Source organism: Myotis daubentonii, chromosome X (genome assembly GCF_963259705.1).
Source record: "Myotis daubentonii chromosome X, mMyoDau2.1, whole genome shotgun sequence".
NCBI lineage: Eukaryota > Metazoa > Chordata > Mammalia > Chiroptera > Vespertilionidae > Myotis > Myotis daubentonii.
This window is the reverse complement of record NC_081861.1, coordinates 36,955,721-36,977,475: the sequence shown is the minus strand read 5'-3', so window position 1 is coordinate 36,977,475 and position 21,755 is coordinate 36,955,721. Positions and strand designations below refer to the sequence as shown.

Genomic DNA, 21,755 nt, shown 5'->3' with positions numbered 1-21,755 from the left:
GATCACCCTCTAACCACTCCACTGCCAGCCTGATCGATGCCTAACTGCTCTCCTGCTAGCCCAATTGCCCCCAACCATCCTCCCCTGCCAGCCCAGTTGCCCCCAACTGCCCACCCCTAGAGGCCTGGGCCCCCCAACTGCCCTCTTGTGCAGGCCTGGTCACCCCCAACTGCCCTCCCCTACTGGCCTGATTGCCCACAACTACCCTCTCCTGCTGGCCATCCTGTGGCAGCCATCCTTGACCACATGGGAGCGGCCATTGTGTGCGATTGTGTGAGGGTCAATTTGCATATTAACTCTTAATTATATAGGATGGTATATAACCCTTCTCAAATCACACTTTTCTCACACAGCACCTTTCTGCCAATCATGAAAGAAGCAGACCTGCTTCTATATACCTCACTTACATTGGGTAGCCGTTAGAATAGATGAGGGGTTCTCAACACTGATTATACATGAGAATCACCCAGGGAATGTAAGACAAAACAAAACAAAGCCCAGAAAACACTTCCAGTGATTCTAATTTAATTGGTCCAGGCTGAGGCTTAGACATTAATTTTAAAAGCTCTCAAGGTGATTATAAGGTACAACCAGAGTTGAGAACCGCAGAGTTAAGTGAAAACACAGAAAAATAGAGCAATACTTTTTTTCATCTGAATTCATTTGAGTGATATAGGCAGGATGGACACTAATAACACTCTGGGCACCTGTTTTACACTGACTCCTGAGATATACACAAGCTACCAACTATTCCTTTGTTAAATGCCATACCCTAAAGACCATAAAGCACTTCATCATCAACTTCCACATTCATCATATGAGTGACCCCATAAAATGGAAAGACCCCAAAAACAATGTTCAACATCCCCTTTTTCTTTCCTTCCAAACTTGCTTGTGTTAAGGCCACTGTTAAAATCCAACTGCTTCAGCTGAAAGTGTAACTCACCAAGCCATTAACCATTCTTATGCTTGGCACCTGGCAAATGACAGACTGCTGAGAGAATGGGACATAGGACAGGGAAATTTTGATGTGGGTAAGAAGGAAAGAAAAAGCAGGAAGTGGTGATGGTAGGTCTAGTTGGGGTACTGAGTATATAGGGAACATCATGATCTGCTGTAGCATCAAGAAGATGTAAGTGCACACAAAGAGACAAGCTCTGTCCACTTTATAACATTGCCAAGGGGCATCCTGAAATGAGACCTATAAAATAGGTTGGGCAGCATGAAGTTCTTGAAAGAGCACTAACTTGGAAGTGAAGAGACTTGTTTCCAGGATGGGGACTACATCCTCTGAGGGTTGTGCAAGGCTACACTTGCACAACCCTCAGAAAGTACTTTCTTGAGAGGGTGGGGGAAGTGGTTCATGAGCAACAATAGGTAGTGCTAACCCTGCTGGAAGATGCAAAGGGTCAAAAGTACAAAGTTTCAGTTATGCCAAGTGAAGAAGTTCTGGAGATCTAATGTACATCACGGTAATGATAGTTAATACTGTATTGTATATTTGAAATTTACCAAGAGGGTAAATATTAAGTGTTCTCACAAAAAAAGAGAATAAAATGATAACTATGTGAAGTGATGGATATACTCATTAGCTTCATTTTGGTGATCATTTCACAATGTATATGTATGTCAAATCATTAAGTTGTACAACTTAAATATATACAACTAGAGGCCCGGTGCATGAAATTCATGCACTGGGGTTGAGGGTCCCTCAGCCTGGCCTGCACCCTCTCCAATCCAGGACCCCTCAGGGGATGTCCGACTGCCTCTTGCAATCCAGGACCACTGGCTCCTAACCACTCTCCTGCCTGCCTGCCTGCCTGCCTGCCTGATCGCCCCTAACCCCTCTGCCTGCCTGCCTGATCACCTCTAACACCTCTGCCTGCCTGCCTGATCACCCCTAACCACCTCTGGCTGCCTGCCTGATTGCCCCTAACTGCTCCCCTGCTGGCTTGATCACCCCTAACCACCTCTGCCTCACCCCATACCTGGGACCCAGAATTCCCTCCTCTGGCCAGTCACAGGCACCTGGGACCCAGGCTTCCCTCCCTCTGGCCAGCTGCAGGCACGCAGGACCAGGGCCTGCTTCACCCAGGCCAACCACAGCTGCAGGGGACCATGGGCGGGTGGCTTTGCCCAGGGCCACAGCCGCAGGTGCCCAGGACCGTGGGGCGGGCAGCTTGTTCCTCTCCTGGGCTGCAGCCTAGCTGGTCCCTATTCCTCTCTCAAGAGCTCATTTGTGCCTGGCTGGTCCCCATTCCTCTCTCACAAGCTCATTTGTGCCTGGCTGGCCCCCATTCCTCTCTCACAAGCTCATTTGTGCCTGGCTGGTCCCCATTCCTCTCTCACAAGCTCATTTGTGCCTGGCTGGTCCCCATTCCTCTCTCACAAGCTCATTTGTGCCTGGCTGGTCCCCATTCCTCTCTCACAAGCTCATTTGTGCCTGGCTGGTCCCCATTCCTCTCTCACCAGCTCATTTGTGCCTAGCTGGTCCCCATTCCTCTCTCACAAGCTCATTTGGGCCTGGCTGGTCTCCCAGTGTTGAGTGTCTGAGCAGTTACAGTGTGATGGTGTGAGGGCATGATGACATGAGGGCGTGATGACCATTTGCATATTAGCTCTTTATTATATAGGATTCCTTTTATATCTCAACACAGTTGGGAAAAACAAACAAAAAAATTTTTGTGCCCTAGGTGCTTCTCTCTCCTCACCCTAGTCCCAACCCTGCTTCCTTAGTTTTGCATCTGACTCTGAACTAGCTGTGTGATCTTGACCAAGTCACTTCTCCTCTCTAAATGTCTACCCCCTAAACCACAGCAGCTCCACTTTTATCTATCTCATAGATCGGGCTTCCATAAAAATTTCATTTGAAAAAAAGGTTCCAGAGCTTTAAAAATTCTATCCTGCTACTCTGAGTCATCTGTAAAAGTCCTTCTAGCCTATAATGCTGTGTAATTCTATGATTGAAAAGTACAGACCATAAGAATTTTCATGGGCCAATTTGAGCCTCTCTTTTTCAACCTGCAAACACTGAAAAGGCAGTTTCTAGCACAGGCCAAAGGGACAAATATTGACCTGCCCTCTGAATATTCCTGTTCATCAACTTGCCTCTCTAGAGAATTTTCAGAGTGTCAGCAATCTCTTTTTAGGCTTTGTGTAAAATCCTCTGAAAATCCCAGGCAGGCACAGACTGCTATAAATGTCAACACTCACAAGAAACCCATTTGTTAATATGAGATACCCTCATCATTTGGGGAACTGCTAGAAACCATGTCAAAATTACAGATGGTGTGGCTTTGAGAGATCTGATACAGGTTCATGAGCAACAATAGGTAATGCTAACCCTGCTGGAAGATGCAAAGTAGAAAGAAGAAAATTATCCTCAATCATATTTCCTTAGGTGTCTTCATTACCAACTTCCATATGTCAATAATCTGTGTCTTCAGATCAAATACTAAATTTTCTCAGCATGTTACAGTGTTTACTTTGTTTGTACATTGAGCAAAATCCTAGCCTTCTTTCCCACTGTGAAAATGGTTTTGACAATTATAGATGTGAGATCTTTCTGTATGTTTCTATCCTTGTCATGAGGTCAACCTAACAGCCACAGATTAAATACCCTGGAAGCAGATTCTGAGATGGAGATTTGAATGCAAAAGTTTACTGAGGAGTAGTACTCCCATTATTGACACTTGTTGGAGGAAAATAAGAAAGCGGGTTTGGGCAGAAGAAGAAGATATGCTGTGGTGCAGTTATAACAAGACCTCAGCCGACCCTTAAAAGAGCTCTGAAGTTGAGTTAGAGTCACCCCATTTGGGGTAAAAGGGCTGTGCCTTTATTCTCCATATAACCAATTATTAGATACTGGCTGACCTTGGAAGCAAGTATAACCTTGAGCTAGGCAGCACTCTTCAGCCAACAATTATCCCAGAAGCTGGAAAAATAAGTCTTTTGGTGCTAAAGGGGGACTTGGGTGATACAGCATAAGTATCCTTACACTACCCTTTACCCAGATGGCACCCTTGTTTAGCAAGAATTGCTTGACAACCATCCAGTAGGATTGGATTGGTCATACTTGCAGCCCAGTTCTTCACCCATAATCACCTTGCCACTCTTCTATTGTCAGGCTCTTATATTATCTTGGTTGAATGCAGATTACAATATACCATTCACCCAGTTAATCATGTAGTAACTCCCATTCTTTAAGACAAGGATGAAAAAGAAGGTAGGTAACAACGGTGGTCTGAAATCAGGATGAGAAAAGTTGCTGCTTAAATAAAAGTAACTTTCAGTACTGCATAGTTGACATGTTAAAGTTCACTCAGAGTGAAGGACAATTCTGAAGCTACTAAAAGACCAAACTTACCTTAACAAAGCCAAAAATAAAGGAGGTACTACACACTTCACCTCCTATAAGCACCAATGCCTGCTTTTGCTCTTTCTCCAGAGACAAACTTTTCTTTCCTTTTTTTCTCCCTCAAACTAATATTTATTCTCTTTGGTCAGCTGCAACAGGGAATAGTCAAAGTATAATAAATTAGGCACAAATACAAGCTTTTGTTGGATTGTTCATTGACATGTATTGAATTGAGGTGATCATTGCCCCTAGGGTTCTCAAATACACAGCCACATACTCAAGAGGACACAGAAACTGCATGGTAAAAGATACTGCAGTATTAAGCCACAGTTGTGACTTGCTCAGAAATGTGAGCAAGTCTCATAGTCCAGGAGGCCCCATACCCAAGCTCATTAGTAAAGCAGTGTACTTTTGAATAGGTAATACATTCACATAGTTCAAGGAACAAGTATAAAAAGATCTATAAAATCAGTGTTTAGTAAGAGGTCTCTAATTTGTGGCAGTAGGCAACATATAGAGCTGCACTCATCTACCATCCATGTCTTCTAGGAGCTTATGCTCTGAAAGAACGGCTTGAGTTGTATTTTTTAACCTTTATTGTTTTTATTCTTACAGAAAATGATACTTCCTTCTTGTAAAATAGCCAAACATTACATAAACAAATGACAGTACAAGTCGAAGTTCTTGGTAATCCTACACCTTAGAGAAAACCACTGCCAATGTTTTCTAATTTTTTCTATATATATAAAAAAGTGTTTTTTACAAAAAATGAAATTAAGCTAAACATACTATTTTGTGGCTTTTTTCTATGTAATAATATATTACAGAAATCTTTCTTTTATTTTATAGAGATTGAGCTATCTTTTGAACAGCAGTATAGTACTTCATGTGTATGTAATATAATTTATTTCTCCAGTTTTATTTTTAATTTTTAAATTTCTGTCATACAGTGCTTCAAATCCATTTCTTCATTACTTATAATACTTTTATTTTGAAATTAAATCTCATTGCTGGGGAAATAACTGAGAAATCAATATGGGAAGCTTCATATGAGTAGAGAATCTTCCACAAAGGTCTATGTGTAGCAGGAAGTGCCAGAAAAGGGGACATACAGGTGCAATTGCCTTGAGTAACAAGAATACTGAATAAGTGGGAAAGACCATCTTCTAGATTTGAGCAAATGTGTAAGCAAGGAAGAAGTGAGGATTGGGATAGGGTAAGGAATTAGAAAAGAAGATAAAAGTAGATTGAAATGGAAGAATATATGGAAGAATCTTGATATATGGATGGTGAGTTGTTATAGAGCAGAGGTTTTTACAGTGAGAACTTGCATGCTTTAGTTGAATCCAAGCTTGATATTAAATAACGATATAATATGGCTATTGAAAAACATTAGCAATCCTAGGCTACTAAAATAACAGTGTATAACAAATCAAGCAATATCTCATTGTCATCCACACTGGTCAGATCACATCTGAATTATCAGGATCAATAAAATGTTGACAAATACCCATAAAAGACAGAACAGTGAGGGAACTTATCATCATGTCACAAAAGTAATTGTTGAAGAATCAGGACATGTTTAGCCTGAAGAAAAAGAAGATAAAGAGAGATGTTAACTGTTTTTTAAGATGTGAAGTACTGTCACATGGAAAAGGGATTAAACTTGTACCTTTGGCCCCAAAATGGTGGAACTGGACTAAATAGCAGAGATTACAAGAACATAGGTTTTGAATTAACAGAAAAAAACTTTTATTTTGCTAAATGGTCTTTTTAAATGTTTAATTTAAGTATATCTAAGATACTGTGTGTAATTTCATTGCCATTATTATTCAGTCAATACTTTCTTCATAAATAGTACAGAAGTAAAATTCAAACTAGTCCTTGGTGAGTTTTCATAAGTTGTTAATTAGTGGTATTCAAAATAATAAGGCCTTATTGTATACTGCTTAAGAAAGATTTTCAAATATTTTAATCTCTTTCTTCCTATGCTTATTTCTTAATCCCATGCTTTGGCCTACCATGTGCCCTCAACTCCCACTGAAGCAAAGAGCACATTGAAAACCCACACAAAAATGTAAATCTGAGAAATAAATATGTGTGGTTGGCTTAAAAAGAGTAAGAATTAACATTTAAAGCAATGGTAATTTACTCTGATCTGTAATTTTGAGCTCCTGTGCTGAAATTGCTATTTGGAAATTACCAAGTGCTTGGGTCTCTTTTGTGATCTTCTTCCTGCATACACCCAGCACACAAAGGAATCATAATGACGACTGAGTCACTGCTGCCATCTCCCTGAAGCGTGATCTCCAAATGTCAATACCATTTTCTATGGTGCAGTGGAGAAGATTCCCAACCATAGTCTGCTTACACTACAGGGTGAGCTCAAGACAGCACTGAACCTGGAATATGTTTAAAGGGCAACACAAGCTTCCTTCATTTTCTACTTCTTTGGCCAAACTGTTATGCCACAGATCATTTTGGCTTTGCAAATCATCCTCATCACCCACTCCCATTAGTCATTACCTAAATATAAATGGAAAACTATTTAAATTTATGGGAGGAAGGAAGTTGCTTTTGACCATAGCCCAATAAAATGATGTGAGCAGTTGATTAAATTACACTTAAATTATGGACTAATACCAGAAGCAAAAATAGAGGAATGATATAAAATAGAGACACGAATAGTCTAAAAGACTAATACTTAGAAAGCCCTGTAATATTCTGTGATTCATACTTTAAGATATACTGTTCTTCCCAGCTTCTCAAACCCTGACTCCAAAAAGGTTACCAAAAACTCAAGCATCAGATTTTTTTTCTCTTTTCTATTTGGCATAGCTCCAGGGTATTAATAATTAATGGTTGTCTGATATAAATTAACTAAAAAAAAACACAAGAATCCCTGGTAAATTTAATTTAGAAATGGGAAGAACTCAGGAAGATTTAGTATGATTGAACTTTTTCATCATGTTGTGATCAAAGAATCAGTGTATCTTTGTAATAGACCATTTTTGTCAGGTTTTCTTAGGGTTATTTTACTTGAAAGATATAATTTACTTTGTTGGCTTGGTAGCAGTCCATGAGAAAGAAAACTGAGCCTATATAAGGATTAGCTATATTATAATAAGGTTCTATCTCTACTAAAGCTATCTTTATTCTGAAGAATGTTTATGGAAGATGAAAGAAATGAGCTTCAACTACAATAGGGAAGATTGTATTCAGATATAAAGAAGATCTTGGCATTTATCCTATATATTTTTTTATTGTTGTTCATCCTCACCCAAGTATATTTTTCCATTGATTTTTAGAGAGAGGGGAAAAGACAGAGAGAGAGAGAAACATCAATATGAGAGAGACACATCAGTTGGTTGCTTCACGCACTCTGACCAGGGCCAGGTATTAAGCCTGCAACTGCAACCAAGGTATGTGCCCTTGAACGGAATTGAACCCAGGACTCTGCAGTCTGCAGGCCAATGATCTATCCACTGAGCAAAACTGGCTAAGGCTCCATAGATATTTTGATAATGCATGTCAATAAAAATAATTCAGCTGTGATTGATTAAGTACAGGCTTGATGAACACCTAACCTGGTGGCCACAAGTTGTAGAATCTTCCTCCCTTTAAAACAAGATAGAGTTGCAAACTGGAAGGTTAAGGCTGAGGTTATAGCTAAGCCTACTGTCCACAACAGATAAGGTTCACAGAGGCTCAATGGGCTGTGAATAAAAATTCAATAGAACTTTTAATACCTACAGAAAGACTTTTAAAGGAAAAAAATCATCATGGCTGTCTTTCCTTCATTCAGGATTTTCCATCCTCCAAGCAATTATGGAAGCAGCAGTGCAAAACAACTGGCAAGTGACAGCAAGGTCTGTGGGAAACATAAAGGACGTCCAAGAATTCAGGCGCATCATTGAAGAAATGGACAGGAGACAGGAAAAGCGATACCTGATTGACTGCGAAGTCGAAAGGATTAACACAATTTTGGAACAGGTAAGTGTGAGATTTATTCCACCCCCAGCCAACATGTTAAATCATCAACCTGAGGCAGTTCGCATTTCTGCTAATAAATTAAGTACCCAACCAGACTAAACGTGCCAATGGTTTTTGATAGTCTTTCTAATCCTTTTTTCCTCCCCAGTGGCTGCAGGAAAAGAAAGAAAATCTAAGCTGTTGAAAATTGCATTACCATGATTAACCTGGAGGTCTCTGCAATTTAATGCTACCTATCAAATAAACATATCCTTCCACACCTCTGTTTCATAGATAGCTGAATCTTTCAAAGTAATCCTCTTCCTTTCCTATACCATGCCTACACCATCCTTCCAGCAGGGAACAGACAAGGAATCAGGCAGGGCAAAAGGGCAGGGGTTTTGTTTCAGGAGCCTAATTGCAGTATTCACTAGGTTTCCAAATTTGTGTATATTTTTGCAAACCATACCTCTTTGGGGGGCAAGGGAGAGAGAGAGAGAGAGTGAGAGAGAGAAAGAGAGAGAGAGAAGAGGCAAATGTGTATGTAATTTAAGACTATTTTTAAGATGGCATATGATAAAAAAAAGTTCATGGTTTTTAAAATGTGAACAAAGTGAAAAAGATTTAGAAGATTTAGACTAGGGAAAAATCATCATTAAGCTTGGATATTTAAATTTAAGATTAAAATATTAGAAGAAATGTTTTACCTTAAGCCAGATGGATACAATGAAGTAAAGAGTCAAATTGAAATGAGGTGAAAGTATATTATTTTCCTTAGTAGCTTCATTGCCAGCTAATAACAAAGTGCCTATGCTTCCATAAATAAACAGTAAGAAAAAAATTTCCATTCTAATTTGATCCCAGTGTACCTGGGGGCAAAAACAGCTTCAGAGATTGGAATTATAGTGAGCAGCCATTGTCTGGGAGAGCTGTTTTATAGAAAATTAAATATTAACAATTTGTCAGATGTGCTTCCATAAGAAGAGAATAGAAAAAAAAGAGAGAAAAGGGGAGGGAGGGGAGGGAGGAAGGGGAGGGGAGAAGAGAAAGGAGAGGGGAGGAGTGGGGAGAGGAGGGGAGGAAGACAAAGAGATGAAAGAAAGCAAGAAAGCAAGAAAGCAAGAAAGCAAGAAAGCAAGCAAGAAAGCAAGAAAGCAAGAAAGCAAGAAAGCAAGAAAGCAAGAAAGCAAGAAAGCAAGAAAGCAAGAAAGCAAGAAAGAAAGAAAGAAAGAAAGAAAGAAAGAAAGAAAGAAAGAAAGAAAGAAAGAAAGAAAGAAAGAGAAACCGCTGACTCTGCATTATAGAGATACAAAGCTGTCCCCTTCTTAAAACAGCATCACCTCTAGTGAATCACACCTCACAGAAAATCTAGAGCACTAGCCTTGCTAAATCAAATTTCCCAACTAACATTCTCTTGAGCTATCCAAATGACCCACCCCTCCCTTAAAAAAAAAAAAAAAAAAACCTGCCTTTGATTTTCTTAGATCTTGAAAGTGAAGAATCAGGTCAGTGATGTTGGTGTATGTACTACATGCCCTCTAAAATTTTAGACCAAAATAGCCTTTTAGTGGGTGACCTACTTAATAGCCTATAGCAGAGAAACATCCTCCTTGTGGTACTTTGTTTTCCTTTTTGTGCTAGTGACTTTGGCTTCCTGAATATCTTACATTTTGTTAAATCTTTTGGGTTTTATAGGACCTTATACTGGAGTCTGGGATTTTTCAGCATGATGTAATAGAAAAAGAAGTGGGTAGAACTCTGAATTCTATATAGCTGTGGGATATTGGGCACTTAAATATCTATGCCTCAGCTGACTCATCTATATAATAGGGAAAATAATATTTTCTCCAACTCACATGGCTGGTATAATTGCTTCAAAAAGCATAAAATGCTATGGAAAATAATCATTATTTAGGAAAACCAAAGTAACATTTTTTAAAAATTTTCTCTTTTCATGTTTCACTTTCTATCTTTCTTTCTTCTATATGCACATTTAGAGTATCCCTCAAAATACAATTTTTCAGGAAGCACTTTTTTCAAATAAATGTTTTAGCAAAATCCAGGTAAGGCTAAAAAGTTAATTTCACTTATTTTTTCTCTCTTTCAAGAAATTGTCACAAATCTGTCAACTCATGATTGTTTTTGGTGCTATTTAAGGAATTTTTACTAGGCCATAATTACTTTGAGGTAAGGGCCATGTTGGTCGTGTTCACTGTTGTATCACCAGTGTCCAACAGGATACCTGGCCCATAGTGTTGGATGGATAGAGGGATGGGTAGATAAATGGATAAATGGTTGAATATTGAAGAAGTTTATTTCAATAAGTTTTGTGATTTTACTATGCTTCCATCAAGGGGCAAAATAGTACCTGCAGCTACATGATATAATCATTAAAACACACATTTTTCGCAAAAGTTTAAGATGGTGGCTCTCTGCTCAAGCCTATTCTAATGATATTGTAAAATTGCCAAAGTTTAGGAGCACCCAAATACATAAAAAACTCCTGGAAGATATCAAGGGAGAGATCGACAACAATACAATCATAGTAGGGGACTTAAATACACCACTGACATCACTGGATAAATCCTCTAGACAAAAAATCAGCAAAGAAACAGCAATCCTAAATGACTCAGTAGATCAGATGGACTTATTTGACATATGCAGAGCATTTCATCCCAAAACCACGGAATATACGTTCTCACGTGCACATGGGACATTTTCAAAAATAGACCACATATTGGGTCACAAGCAAAGTCTCCCCAAATTCAAGAAGATTGAAATCATACCAAGCATCTTCTCAGACCACAATGGCATAATAGTAGAAATAAACTACAATAAAAACAACGCGAAACACTCAAACACTTGGAAGCTGAATAGCATGTTATTAAATATTGATTGGGTTACCAATAAGATCAAAGAAGAAATTAAAAACATCCTGGAAACTAATGACAATGAAAACACAACAATCCAAAACCTATGGGACACAATGAAAGCAGTCCTGAGAGGGAAGTTTATAGCTCTACAGGCCTATCTCAAAAAAAAAAAAAAAAAAAAAAAAAAAAAAAAAAAAAAACCCAAGAAAAAATGGTAGTAAATCATCTAACTCTATATCTCAAAGAATTCGAAAAAGAGCAACAAGAAAAGCCCAGAGTGAGCAGAAGGAAGGAGATAATAAACACTAGAGCAGAAATAAATGACATAGAAACCAAAAAACCAATAGATAAAATCAATGAAACCAAGAGCTGGTTCTTTGAAAGGATAAACAAGATTGATGAACCTCTAGCCAGGCTCACCAAGAAGCAGAGAGAGGACCCAAATAAACAAAATCAGAAATGATAGAGGCGAAATAACAAGAGACCCCACAGAAATACAAATGACTGTTAAAAAATACTATGAATAACTCTACTCCAACAAACTAGACAACCTGGAGGAAATGGACATATTCCTAGAAAAATACAACATTCCAAACTCAATCAGGAAGAATCTAAAAATCTCAATAGGCCAATAACTATGGAAGAAATTGAATCAGTCATCAAAAATCTTCCAGCAAACAAAAGCCCAGGGCCAGATGGCTTCACAGGGGAGTTTTACCAAACATTCAAGGAAGAACTAAAACCTATCCTCCTCAGATTATTCCAAAAAATTCAAGAGGAAGGAACACTTCCAAGCTCATTCTATGAAGCCAGCATCACCCTAATACCAAAACCAGGGAAAGACAACACAATGAAAGAGAATTACAGGCCAATATCCCTCATGAACATAGATGCCAAAATCCTCAACAAAATCTTAGCAAATCGGATCCAGAAGTACATCAGAAAGATCATACACCATGACCAAGTAGGATTTATCCCGGGGATGCAAGGATGGTACAATATCCGCAAATCAATAAGCGTGATACATCACATAAACCAATTGAAAGAAAAAAAAACCACATAGTCATATCAATTGATGCAGAAAAAGCATTTGACAAAATCCAACACCTATTTTTGATAAAAACTCTCAGCAAGGTGGGAATAGAAGGGTCATACCTCAACATAATAAACACCATATATGACAAACCCACAGACAACATCATACTCAATGGACAAAAACCAAGACCATTTCCCCTAAGAACAGGAACAAGACAGGGATGTCCACTCTCATCACTCCTGTTCAACATAGTACTGGAAGTATTAGCCATTACAATTAGACAAGAAGATGAAATAAAAGGCATCCAAATTGGAAAAGAAGTAAAACTATCCTTATTTGCAGATGACATGATATTGTACATAAAAAACCCTAAAGACTCCATCAAAAAACTATTAGACTTAATAAATGAATTCGGCAGTGTAGCAGGATAAAAAGTTAACACCAAGAAATCTATGGCATTTCTATATACCAATAGTGAACTTACAGAAAGAGAGACTAAAAAAGCAATCCCATTTACCATCTCACCAAAAAAAAATTAAGCTACCTAGGAATAAACTTAACTAAAGAGGTAAAAGACCTCTTCTCAGAAAACTACAGGACGTTGAAAAAAGAGATAGAGGAGGAAATAAACAGATGGAAGAACATACCATGTTCCTGGATTGGTAGAATCAACATCATTAAAATCTCTATACTACCCAAAGCAATCTATAAATTCAACGCACTTCCCATTAAAATACCAACGGCATATTTCACAGACCTAAAATGAACTCTCCAAAAATTCATCTGTAATAATAAAAAAGAGACCCTGAATAGCTGCAGTGATCCTGAGAAAGAAGAACAAAGTAGGTGGGATCTCAATACCATATATCAAGCTGTATTAAAAAGCCACTGTTCTCAAAACTGCCTGGTACTGGCACAAGAACAGACATATAGATCAATGGAATAGAATAGAGAGCCCAGAAATAGACCTGAAACAATATGTTCAATTAATATTTGACAAAGAAGGGAAGAACATACAATGGAGTCAAGACAGTCTCTTCAATAAATGGTGTTGGGAAAATTGGACAGATACATGCAAAAAAATGAAACTAGACCACCACCTTACACCGTACACAAAGTAAACTCGAAATGGATAAAGGACTTAAATGTAAGATGGGAAACTATAAAAATACTAGAGGAATCCAAAGGCAACAAAATCTCAGACATATGCTCAAGCAATTTCTTCACCAATACAGCTCCTAGGGCATTGGAAACTAAAGAGGAAATAAACAAATGGGACTATATCAAAATAAAAAGCTTCTGCACAGCAAAAGAAACCATCAACAAAACAACAAGAAAGCCCACTGCATGGGAGAACATATTTGTCAATGTTATCACAGATAAGGCTTTAATCTCCAACATTTATAGGAAACTCATACAACTTAACAAAAGGAACATAAACAATCCAATCAAAAAATGGGCAAAGGACCTAAGTAAACTCCTTTCAAAAGAAGACAGAAGAAAGGCCAAAAGACATATGAAAACATGTTCAAAGTCACTAATCAACCGAGAGATGCAAATCAAAACGACAGTGAGGTACCATCTCACACCTGTCAGAATGGCTATCATCAACAAATCAACAAACGACAAGTGCTGGAGAGGATGTGGAGAAAAAGGAACACTTGTGCACTGCTGGTGGGAATGCAGACTGGTGCAGCCACTGTGGAAGACAGTATGGAGTTTCCTCAAAAAGTTAAAAATGGAACTCCCATTTGACCCAGTGATCCCACTTCTAGAAATACATCCCAAGAAAACAGAAACAGCAATCAGAAAGGATATATGCACCTATATGTTCATAGCAGAACAATTTACCATAGCTAAGATCTGGAAACAGCCTAAGTGCCTATCAGCAGATGGATGGATTAAAAAACTGTGGTACATCTATAGGATGGAATACTATGCTGCTGTAAAAAAGAAGGAATTCTTACCATTTGCAACAGCATGGATGGAACTGGAGAGCATTATGCTAAGTGAAATAAGCCAGTCAATGAAAGAAAAATACCACATGATCTCACTCATTTATGGATAATTAAGACCATTATAAACTGATGAACAAAAATAGATACAGAGGCAGAGCAACATTCAACAGACTCTCAAATTACAGTGGGAAGACCGGGGAGGGTTTGGGGGTGGGGAGGGTAAGATATCAACTGAAGGACTTGTATGCATGCATATAAGCATAACCAATGGACACAAGACACTGGAGGGTATGGGAGGCTAGGGGAAGGTCAAGGGGGAAAAAAGGAGACATATATAATACTCTTTGTAATACTTTAAGCAATAAAACAATTAAAAAAATAAAATACATGTATTTAAAAAAATAAAATAAGAAAATTGCCAAAGTTTAGTTTTTGTGGATAAAAATAGATTTCTCATTAAAAAATTATTTAAATTAAGTAAAGAACTCAACATATTTCTTTAGAGAAAATATTTTTAAATAAATTTTATAGTAAGATACAGAGATAATACTTTTCTCATTGCTTCCTAACCATGCTTGGTAAACTTATCATAATTCACTATACAGATCATGGGTTGGAATAATATTTATAACTCAGTCAGTATTCAGTCTTCCCAAAAGATGCCCCCATTTCCAATGGTGTTTTCAGCTTTGGGGGAAGGTTATTTTCATGAAGGAAATTTCTATAGCCTCCCACAAAATGACACTTAATGCCACTATCTGAGGTAGAAGAGCCATTTACACCACTATAACCCTATTCCCTATAGATCAGATTTGACATAATGTAAGTTCATATTGTACACTACATCCAATGGGTGATAATGAAAAGACTTCAATATTGTACAATTTTTCAAATATAAGCAGGTCATAAATATAGTATTATATAGTATAACCTCCTCATTTCATAATATAGATTCTAATTTTCCTTGTGAATGTTTAAACACTTATGGGGCAAATCAAAATTCTTCCAACATTTCTTTAGAAAGTTCATTTGATCTCTTTCAACCTTTAATACTACAGTAGAAATAAAAAGAGTCCATTAGGTATTAATCTGTCTTTAATATTTGTCCTTAACAGTTAACCTATTTTTAAAAGTATTCCAAGCATAACCAATGGACATGGACACTGGGGTGGTGGGAGCTTGTTCTGGGGGGGTGGGAGTGGCCAGGGAGGGGTTGATGGGGGAGAAATGACACATATGTAATACTTTAAACAATAAACAATAAAAAAGTTTAAAAATAAATGCATAAAAGTATTCCAAATTTATAGCTATAACAATTAACATACAAGAGGACAGGGGTAGAGACAAATGAAAGCATGAAGGGTTGTCAGGGCTCACAAAGAATATTGAGAAATTGTAGATCCTGAATCTAAGAATTAAGAGCACCATCTACTAGAAGATGTATGTGTACTACGATGAATGAACCATTAACCTGACCCGATGTAGCAATCCTATTATTGCATTACTGTATTCATGAGGCGCTCCTCACTGGTGGACAGCTGCCTTAATTCAACAACCAACCTAAACATTAACTGTGAAAAGGTTGCCTCTCATACAGTTATCTACCCATGACTGAATAGATCCTCCATTCCAGTAGTGTATACCTGTGGACTGCTTTTGAAGGTTATACTCCATAAAATGAATGGCTCTTAATATTTATTTCTAGAGGCAGCAGAGCATATAGTTTTAGAGCATGGACTCTGGAGCCAGTCTGCATAGATTCTGTTACTTTCTAGCTGTGTGACCTGGTGCAAATTATTTAATTATCTATGCCCCCATTTCCTCATTATAGAATGGTATCTGAATTTTAATGAGTTGATATATATATAAAGCATTTAGAAAGGTGCCTGACACATAATGTTTGAATAGTGCTTTGATGCTAAACAAAGTGTTTTTACACAGATTTATCTCATTTGAGCCTCACTGTGGGAGGTAGACAGGGCAGGTGCACTTAGCCCAGATTTACAGATGATAAACTGATGCTTAGAGACATTTAGGTGATTTGACCAAATGTGGCTCTCTGCTCAATCCTAGTAAGTGGCAGAATAAGGACAGAACTCGTCTTCTGACTCCTAGTCCAGTGATCTTGCCCCTACACTGAACCACCTTTCTTAATTTTAAGTCACTTATTAAATATTTAGCCAATGCCAAAATGTAGATTAGGCCTGCTCATCAAGTTACTTCTCAAAACAGTTGCAAAGCATTAGAGAAGACCCAGAGAAAAGCAGAAAAAGATTAAAGCATTAGAAAATAGGGCCTACAAGGAAAGTCTAAATGAGTTGGGGTTGTTTAACCTGGTGAAAGAGAGCCAAGATGCACTTTAAATACAATCCTTAAGTATAATGAGTTATCATAAAGAGGACACTGACCAACTACAGTGCATGCCTAAGGACAATATCAGAGTGAATGAGTTTAACTAGACTAGAGAGAGAGTCAGCATTAGAAAGAACTCATTACAAGAAGAGAAGAAACTGGAAGAAAATAAAGTCTCACCAGCTGAGGCTGTATGAAGATGAATCTATTCTGTATTAGTGAAAAGTCAGATATAGAATAGTTTTAAGATTATTTTAAATGATACACAAATATTCCAATCTAATCCTGTGTGTTGACAAGTAAATACCATTATAGAAGACTTATTTTAATGGACAGATGCGGGTATTTTCTAATTTGCCTATGCATTGGATATCTAAAAGGTTGACTCCTTAAAGAGATTTAAACATCCCCCTTCAGTCTTTACCATGTTTTTATTATTTTCCATATATAATTCAAAGGTAAATCTCAGCATAGTCCCTGCTTGAATTACAGTTTATGCAATCTGCGTGGGGACCAAACCAATACATTTCAATGTGCTATACAGGAGAAAAAAAATATAGAATGTGTGATTTCCCTTGAAATATTCCAGGGTAAAATCACCTCATCATAGATTATATGAAATTAGCTCTTCTTAAGGACAGAATCCTGAAGCAGCTCAATCTCAACAGTTTCTTTCATTTGAGGAACCCTGACTGTCACCTCAAAGATGATCATTTTAAGAAATAAAACGTCCAAGTTAGTAAGTCAGGCTTGCAAAGATAACTATTTTTAAACAAGAGGAACAATATTAGGGGCCTTTCTAAAGTATGAGACTGTAATATAAAGAAAACAGTGCTCACTCCAAAATATAGGGTAGGGCAAAAGTAGGTTTACATTTGTTCATTTGGAAAATAATACAGTAATTAAAAAATAATAATATAATATAATATTAAACTCTTCTGAAGTTTTCAATCAGAGCAGAGTCAAGCAGAGGTTTTAAGAGATAAGCATCCTGTTGAGACTTGGAACAGCTTTGTTTACAACAAGCATTGTTATACAACAAGCATTTCATAGGCACTTCCTTCATTTGATGATGATGCATATTCCACCAGCACATGAAATTGAAAATATGCTACTTAAACATGCCCTTTGGTAAGAAGCTTATTTATGATGAACAAGTTCATTTACTTATGGTGCCCAAACAATCTAACTATGAAATGAGCACCACAAGAGTAGGAATAAATCATGAGGAGTACTTTCACAGAGTGATATGTAAGTACAACTAGCATTCCCATCTGCATGCATTTCTTCTCAGGTAAAGAACCACAGTCTTATCAATCAGACCGTCAAACATCAGAGGGAAGGTAGGGGAGGATGGGAGTAAGTGGGAGAGATCAACCAAAGGACTTATATGCTTGCATATAGGCCTAACCAATGGACACAGACAACAGGGAGGTGAGGGCATGAGTGGGGGTGATGGGAGGGTAATGTGGGTATAAGGACACATGTAATAATTTAATCAATAAAGAAATTTTAAAATAAATAAATAAAATATTAAAAAAGAGAACCACAGTCTTCATTATTTTACTAAAACTGCCCTAGGTAATGCCCATTTCCTTCTTCCATTTCTAAGGCGTATGCTAACTGTAACTGGTAAAGTCTGGAAGGTACCGTTTCCCTTCCCTCCATTAATTCCCAGAAAACCAAGCATAAAATAGGACTGGTTCTGGGAAAGTATGAATGCCCATAGGATAAGGATTTGGGTAGGTGCTTGGCATTTGTAGGCCACTAGACTTGAGAAGCAGTGCTCCAAGGGGCATGCTTCTCCTTACCACTTAGTATCACCCTTCAACCCAAGTGAGAGGGGCCATTGCATTGAGCTCCATGCTTTAGGTGGCTCCTCATACCACAAACACTAAAACACAAAGACTTTTTTTTCCTATGTGTTCTTAAGAGGTGTTTTTTTGTTTGTTTGTTTGTTTGTTTGTTTGTTTGAAAAAATAGTAGCTGAGTGAGTATCTAGGGGGAAAAAAGGGAGAGGGACACATAAAAAACTGGGTTCCCCAGATCAAAGCACAAAGGCACAGAAGGGGGCGAGCGGGCCAGTGGGTCAAGGGCAGGAGTAGTGAGGGAGAAAATGACAATTTTGGCCATAAGAAATGAGAAAATGACAAATTTTGTTTAAAAATGGGCCTCCCCAGATTATTCTAAGTGACAGATTTTTATTTAGTTCACAGATAGATATGTGGGCCAGGCCAAGGTCTACCTTGTTTTTTGGACTTTTTAACATTTATTTATTTTTAATTTTTAAATTTTTATTGAATTTATTGTGGTAACACTGATTCATAAAATTATGTAGGTTACTGGTGTACAATTCTATAATACATCATCTGTATGTGGTATTATGTGTTCACCACCCCAAGTCAGGTCTCTTCATCACCATTTATCCATCCTTTACCCTCTTCTACGTCCACCCTTCCCCCTTTCCCTCTGTAAATCAATATACTACTGTCTGTGTCTATGAAGGGTTTTTTTTGCTTAATCCCTTCACTTTTTTCACCCAGCCTCTAAACAACCCTCTGACAGCTATCAATCTGTTCTCTGTATCTATGAGTCTGTTTCTATTTTGTTAATTACATTCCACACATAAGTGAAATCATATGGTACTTGTCTTTCTCTGACTGGCTTATTTCACTTAGCATATACTCTCCAGGTCCATCCATGCTGTTGCAAAAGGGAAGATTTCCTTATTTTTATGGCAGAGTAGTATTCCATTGTATAAGTGTTCCACAACTTTTTTATCCACTCATCCACTGATGGGCACTAGGACTGCTTCCAAATCTTGGCTATTGTAAATAATCCACTCCTTCAATGAACATAGGGGTGCAGATATTCCTTCAAATTAATGTTTCCAGTTTCTTCAGATAAATTCCCAAAAGGGAAATTGTTGTGTCAGAAGGTAGTTCCATTTTGATTTTTTGAGGTAACTTCATACTATTTTCCACAGTGGCTGCACCAGTCTGCATTCCCACCAACAGTGCATGAGGGTTCCCTTTTCTTAATGTCCTGGCCTGCACTTGTTGTATATTGATTTATTGGTGAAAGTCATTCTAACAGATATGAGGTGGTATCTCATTATGGTTTTAATTTGGATTTCTCTGATGATTAGTGACATTGAGCATCTTTTCATATGTCTATTGGCAATCTGTATGTCCTCTTTGGAGAAGTGTCTACTCATGTCCTTTGCCCATAGTTTAATTGGATTGTTTGTTTTTTGGGGGGAATGAGTTTTATAAGATTTTTTAATGCATTTCGTATATTAACCCTTTTTCAGATGTAACATTGGCCAATATCTTCTCCCATTCAGTGGGTTGTCTTTTCATTTTGTCAATGGTTTCTTTTGCTGTGCAAAAACCTTTAGTTTGATGTTGTCCCATTTGTTTACATTTTCTTTTATTTCCCTTGCTGGACGAGATATATCAGAAAAAATATTGCTGCAAGAAATGTCCAAGATTTTACTGCCTAGGTTTTCTTTTAGGATATTTATGGTTTCAAGTCTAACATTTACTCTTTAACCATTTTTAGTTTATTCTTATCTATGGTGTAAGAAGGTCGTCTAGTTTCATTATTTTTGCACATACCTGTCCAATTTTTCAAACACTATTTATTGAATAGGCTATGTTTACCCCATTGTATGTTTTTTCCAACTTCATCAAATATTAATTGACCATAAAGTCATGAGTTTATTTATGGGCTCTCTATTATGTTCCATTGACCTATGTCTGTTTTTATGCCAATACCATGCTATTTCCATTACTATGGCCTTGTAAGATAGTTTGATATTAGGTAGTGTGATTCCTTCACCTTTGTTCTTCTTTCTCAAGATTGCTGTTGCTATTTGGGGTCTTTTGTAGTCCCATATACATTTTTGGATTATTTGTTCTAGATCTGTGAGATATGCCATGGGTATCTTAATAGAAATTCCATTGAATCTACAGATTGCTTTGGGTAATACGGACATTTTAATTATGTTAATTCTTCCTATCTGTGAACACGAACATGCTTCCACTTATTTGTATCTTCTTAAATTTATTTCTTCAGTGTCATGTAATTTTCCAAGTATAGGTCTTTAATATCCTTGGCTAAATTTATTCCTGGGTATTTTATTTTTTTTGAAACAATTATAAATGAGATTATTTTCTTAGTTTCCCTTTCTGATAGTTCATTATTGGTGTATAAAAAAGCAATTGATTTCTGGATATTTATTTTGTATCCTGCTGCTTTCCTGAATTCATTTAGCAGTTCTTTTTTTTAAGATGAGATTCTTTTTTTAATATATTTTATTGATTTTTTTACAGAGAGGAAGAGAGAGGAATAGAGAGTTAGAAACATCGATGAGAGAGAAACATCGATCAGCTGCCTCCTGCACATCTCCTACTGGGGATGTGCCCGCAACCAGGGTACTTGCCCTTGACTGGAATCGAACCTGGGACCTTTCAGTCCACAGACCGATGCTCTATCCACTGAGCCAAACCGGCTAGGGCCATTTATCAGTTCTGATAGTGTTTTAGTGGAATCATTAGGGTTCTCTATATAGAGGATCATGTGATCTGCAAATAATGACAGTTTTACTTCTTCCTTTTCAATTTGAATGCCTTTTACTTCTTCTGGTCTGATTCCTGTGGCTAGGACTATCAGAACTATGTTGAATAAAAGTGGTGAAAGCAGATATCCCTGTCTTGCTCCCAGTCTGAAGGGAAATATTTTTAATTTTTGCCCATTGAGTATGAGGTTGGCTGTGTGTTTGTCATTTATGGCCTATGTTACTTTGAGGTATGTTTCGTCTATTCCCACTTTGCTAAGAGTTTTTTTTAATCATAAATGTGTTTTGGAATTTATCAAGTATTTGTTATGCATCTATTTGATATAACCATGTGGTTTTTATCCTTCATTTTGTTTATGTGGTGTATCATGTTTATTGGTTTGCGGATATTGTACCAACCTTGCATCCCCGGGATAAATCCCACTTGTTCATGGTGCATAATCTTTTAATGCATTGGTGGATCTTGTTTGCTAATATTTTGTTGAGGAGTTTAGTACTTATGTTTTTTAGGGATATTGGCCTATAATTTTCTTTCTTTGTAGTGTCTTTATCCAGTTTTGGGATTAGGATAATGCTGGCCTTGTAAAATTAGCTTGGGAGTCTTCCCTCCTCTTGAATTGTTTGG

At 37.5% G+C, this 21,755-nt stretch overlaps 1 protein-coding gene across 1 annotated transcript in view; it reads left to right on the top strand.

Moving 5' to 3' along the window:
• Positions 1–21,755, top strand: part of LOC132225065 (glutamate receptor 3-like) — a 347,385-nt gene that overhangs the window by 157,346 nt on the left and 168,284 nt on the right. Inside the window, 1 exon segment of the mRNA XM_059680281.1 lies at positions 8,163–8,350. Coding sequence (XP_059536264.1) covers positions 8,163–8,350 — 188 coding nt within the window.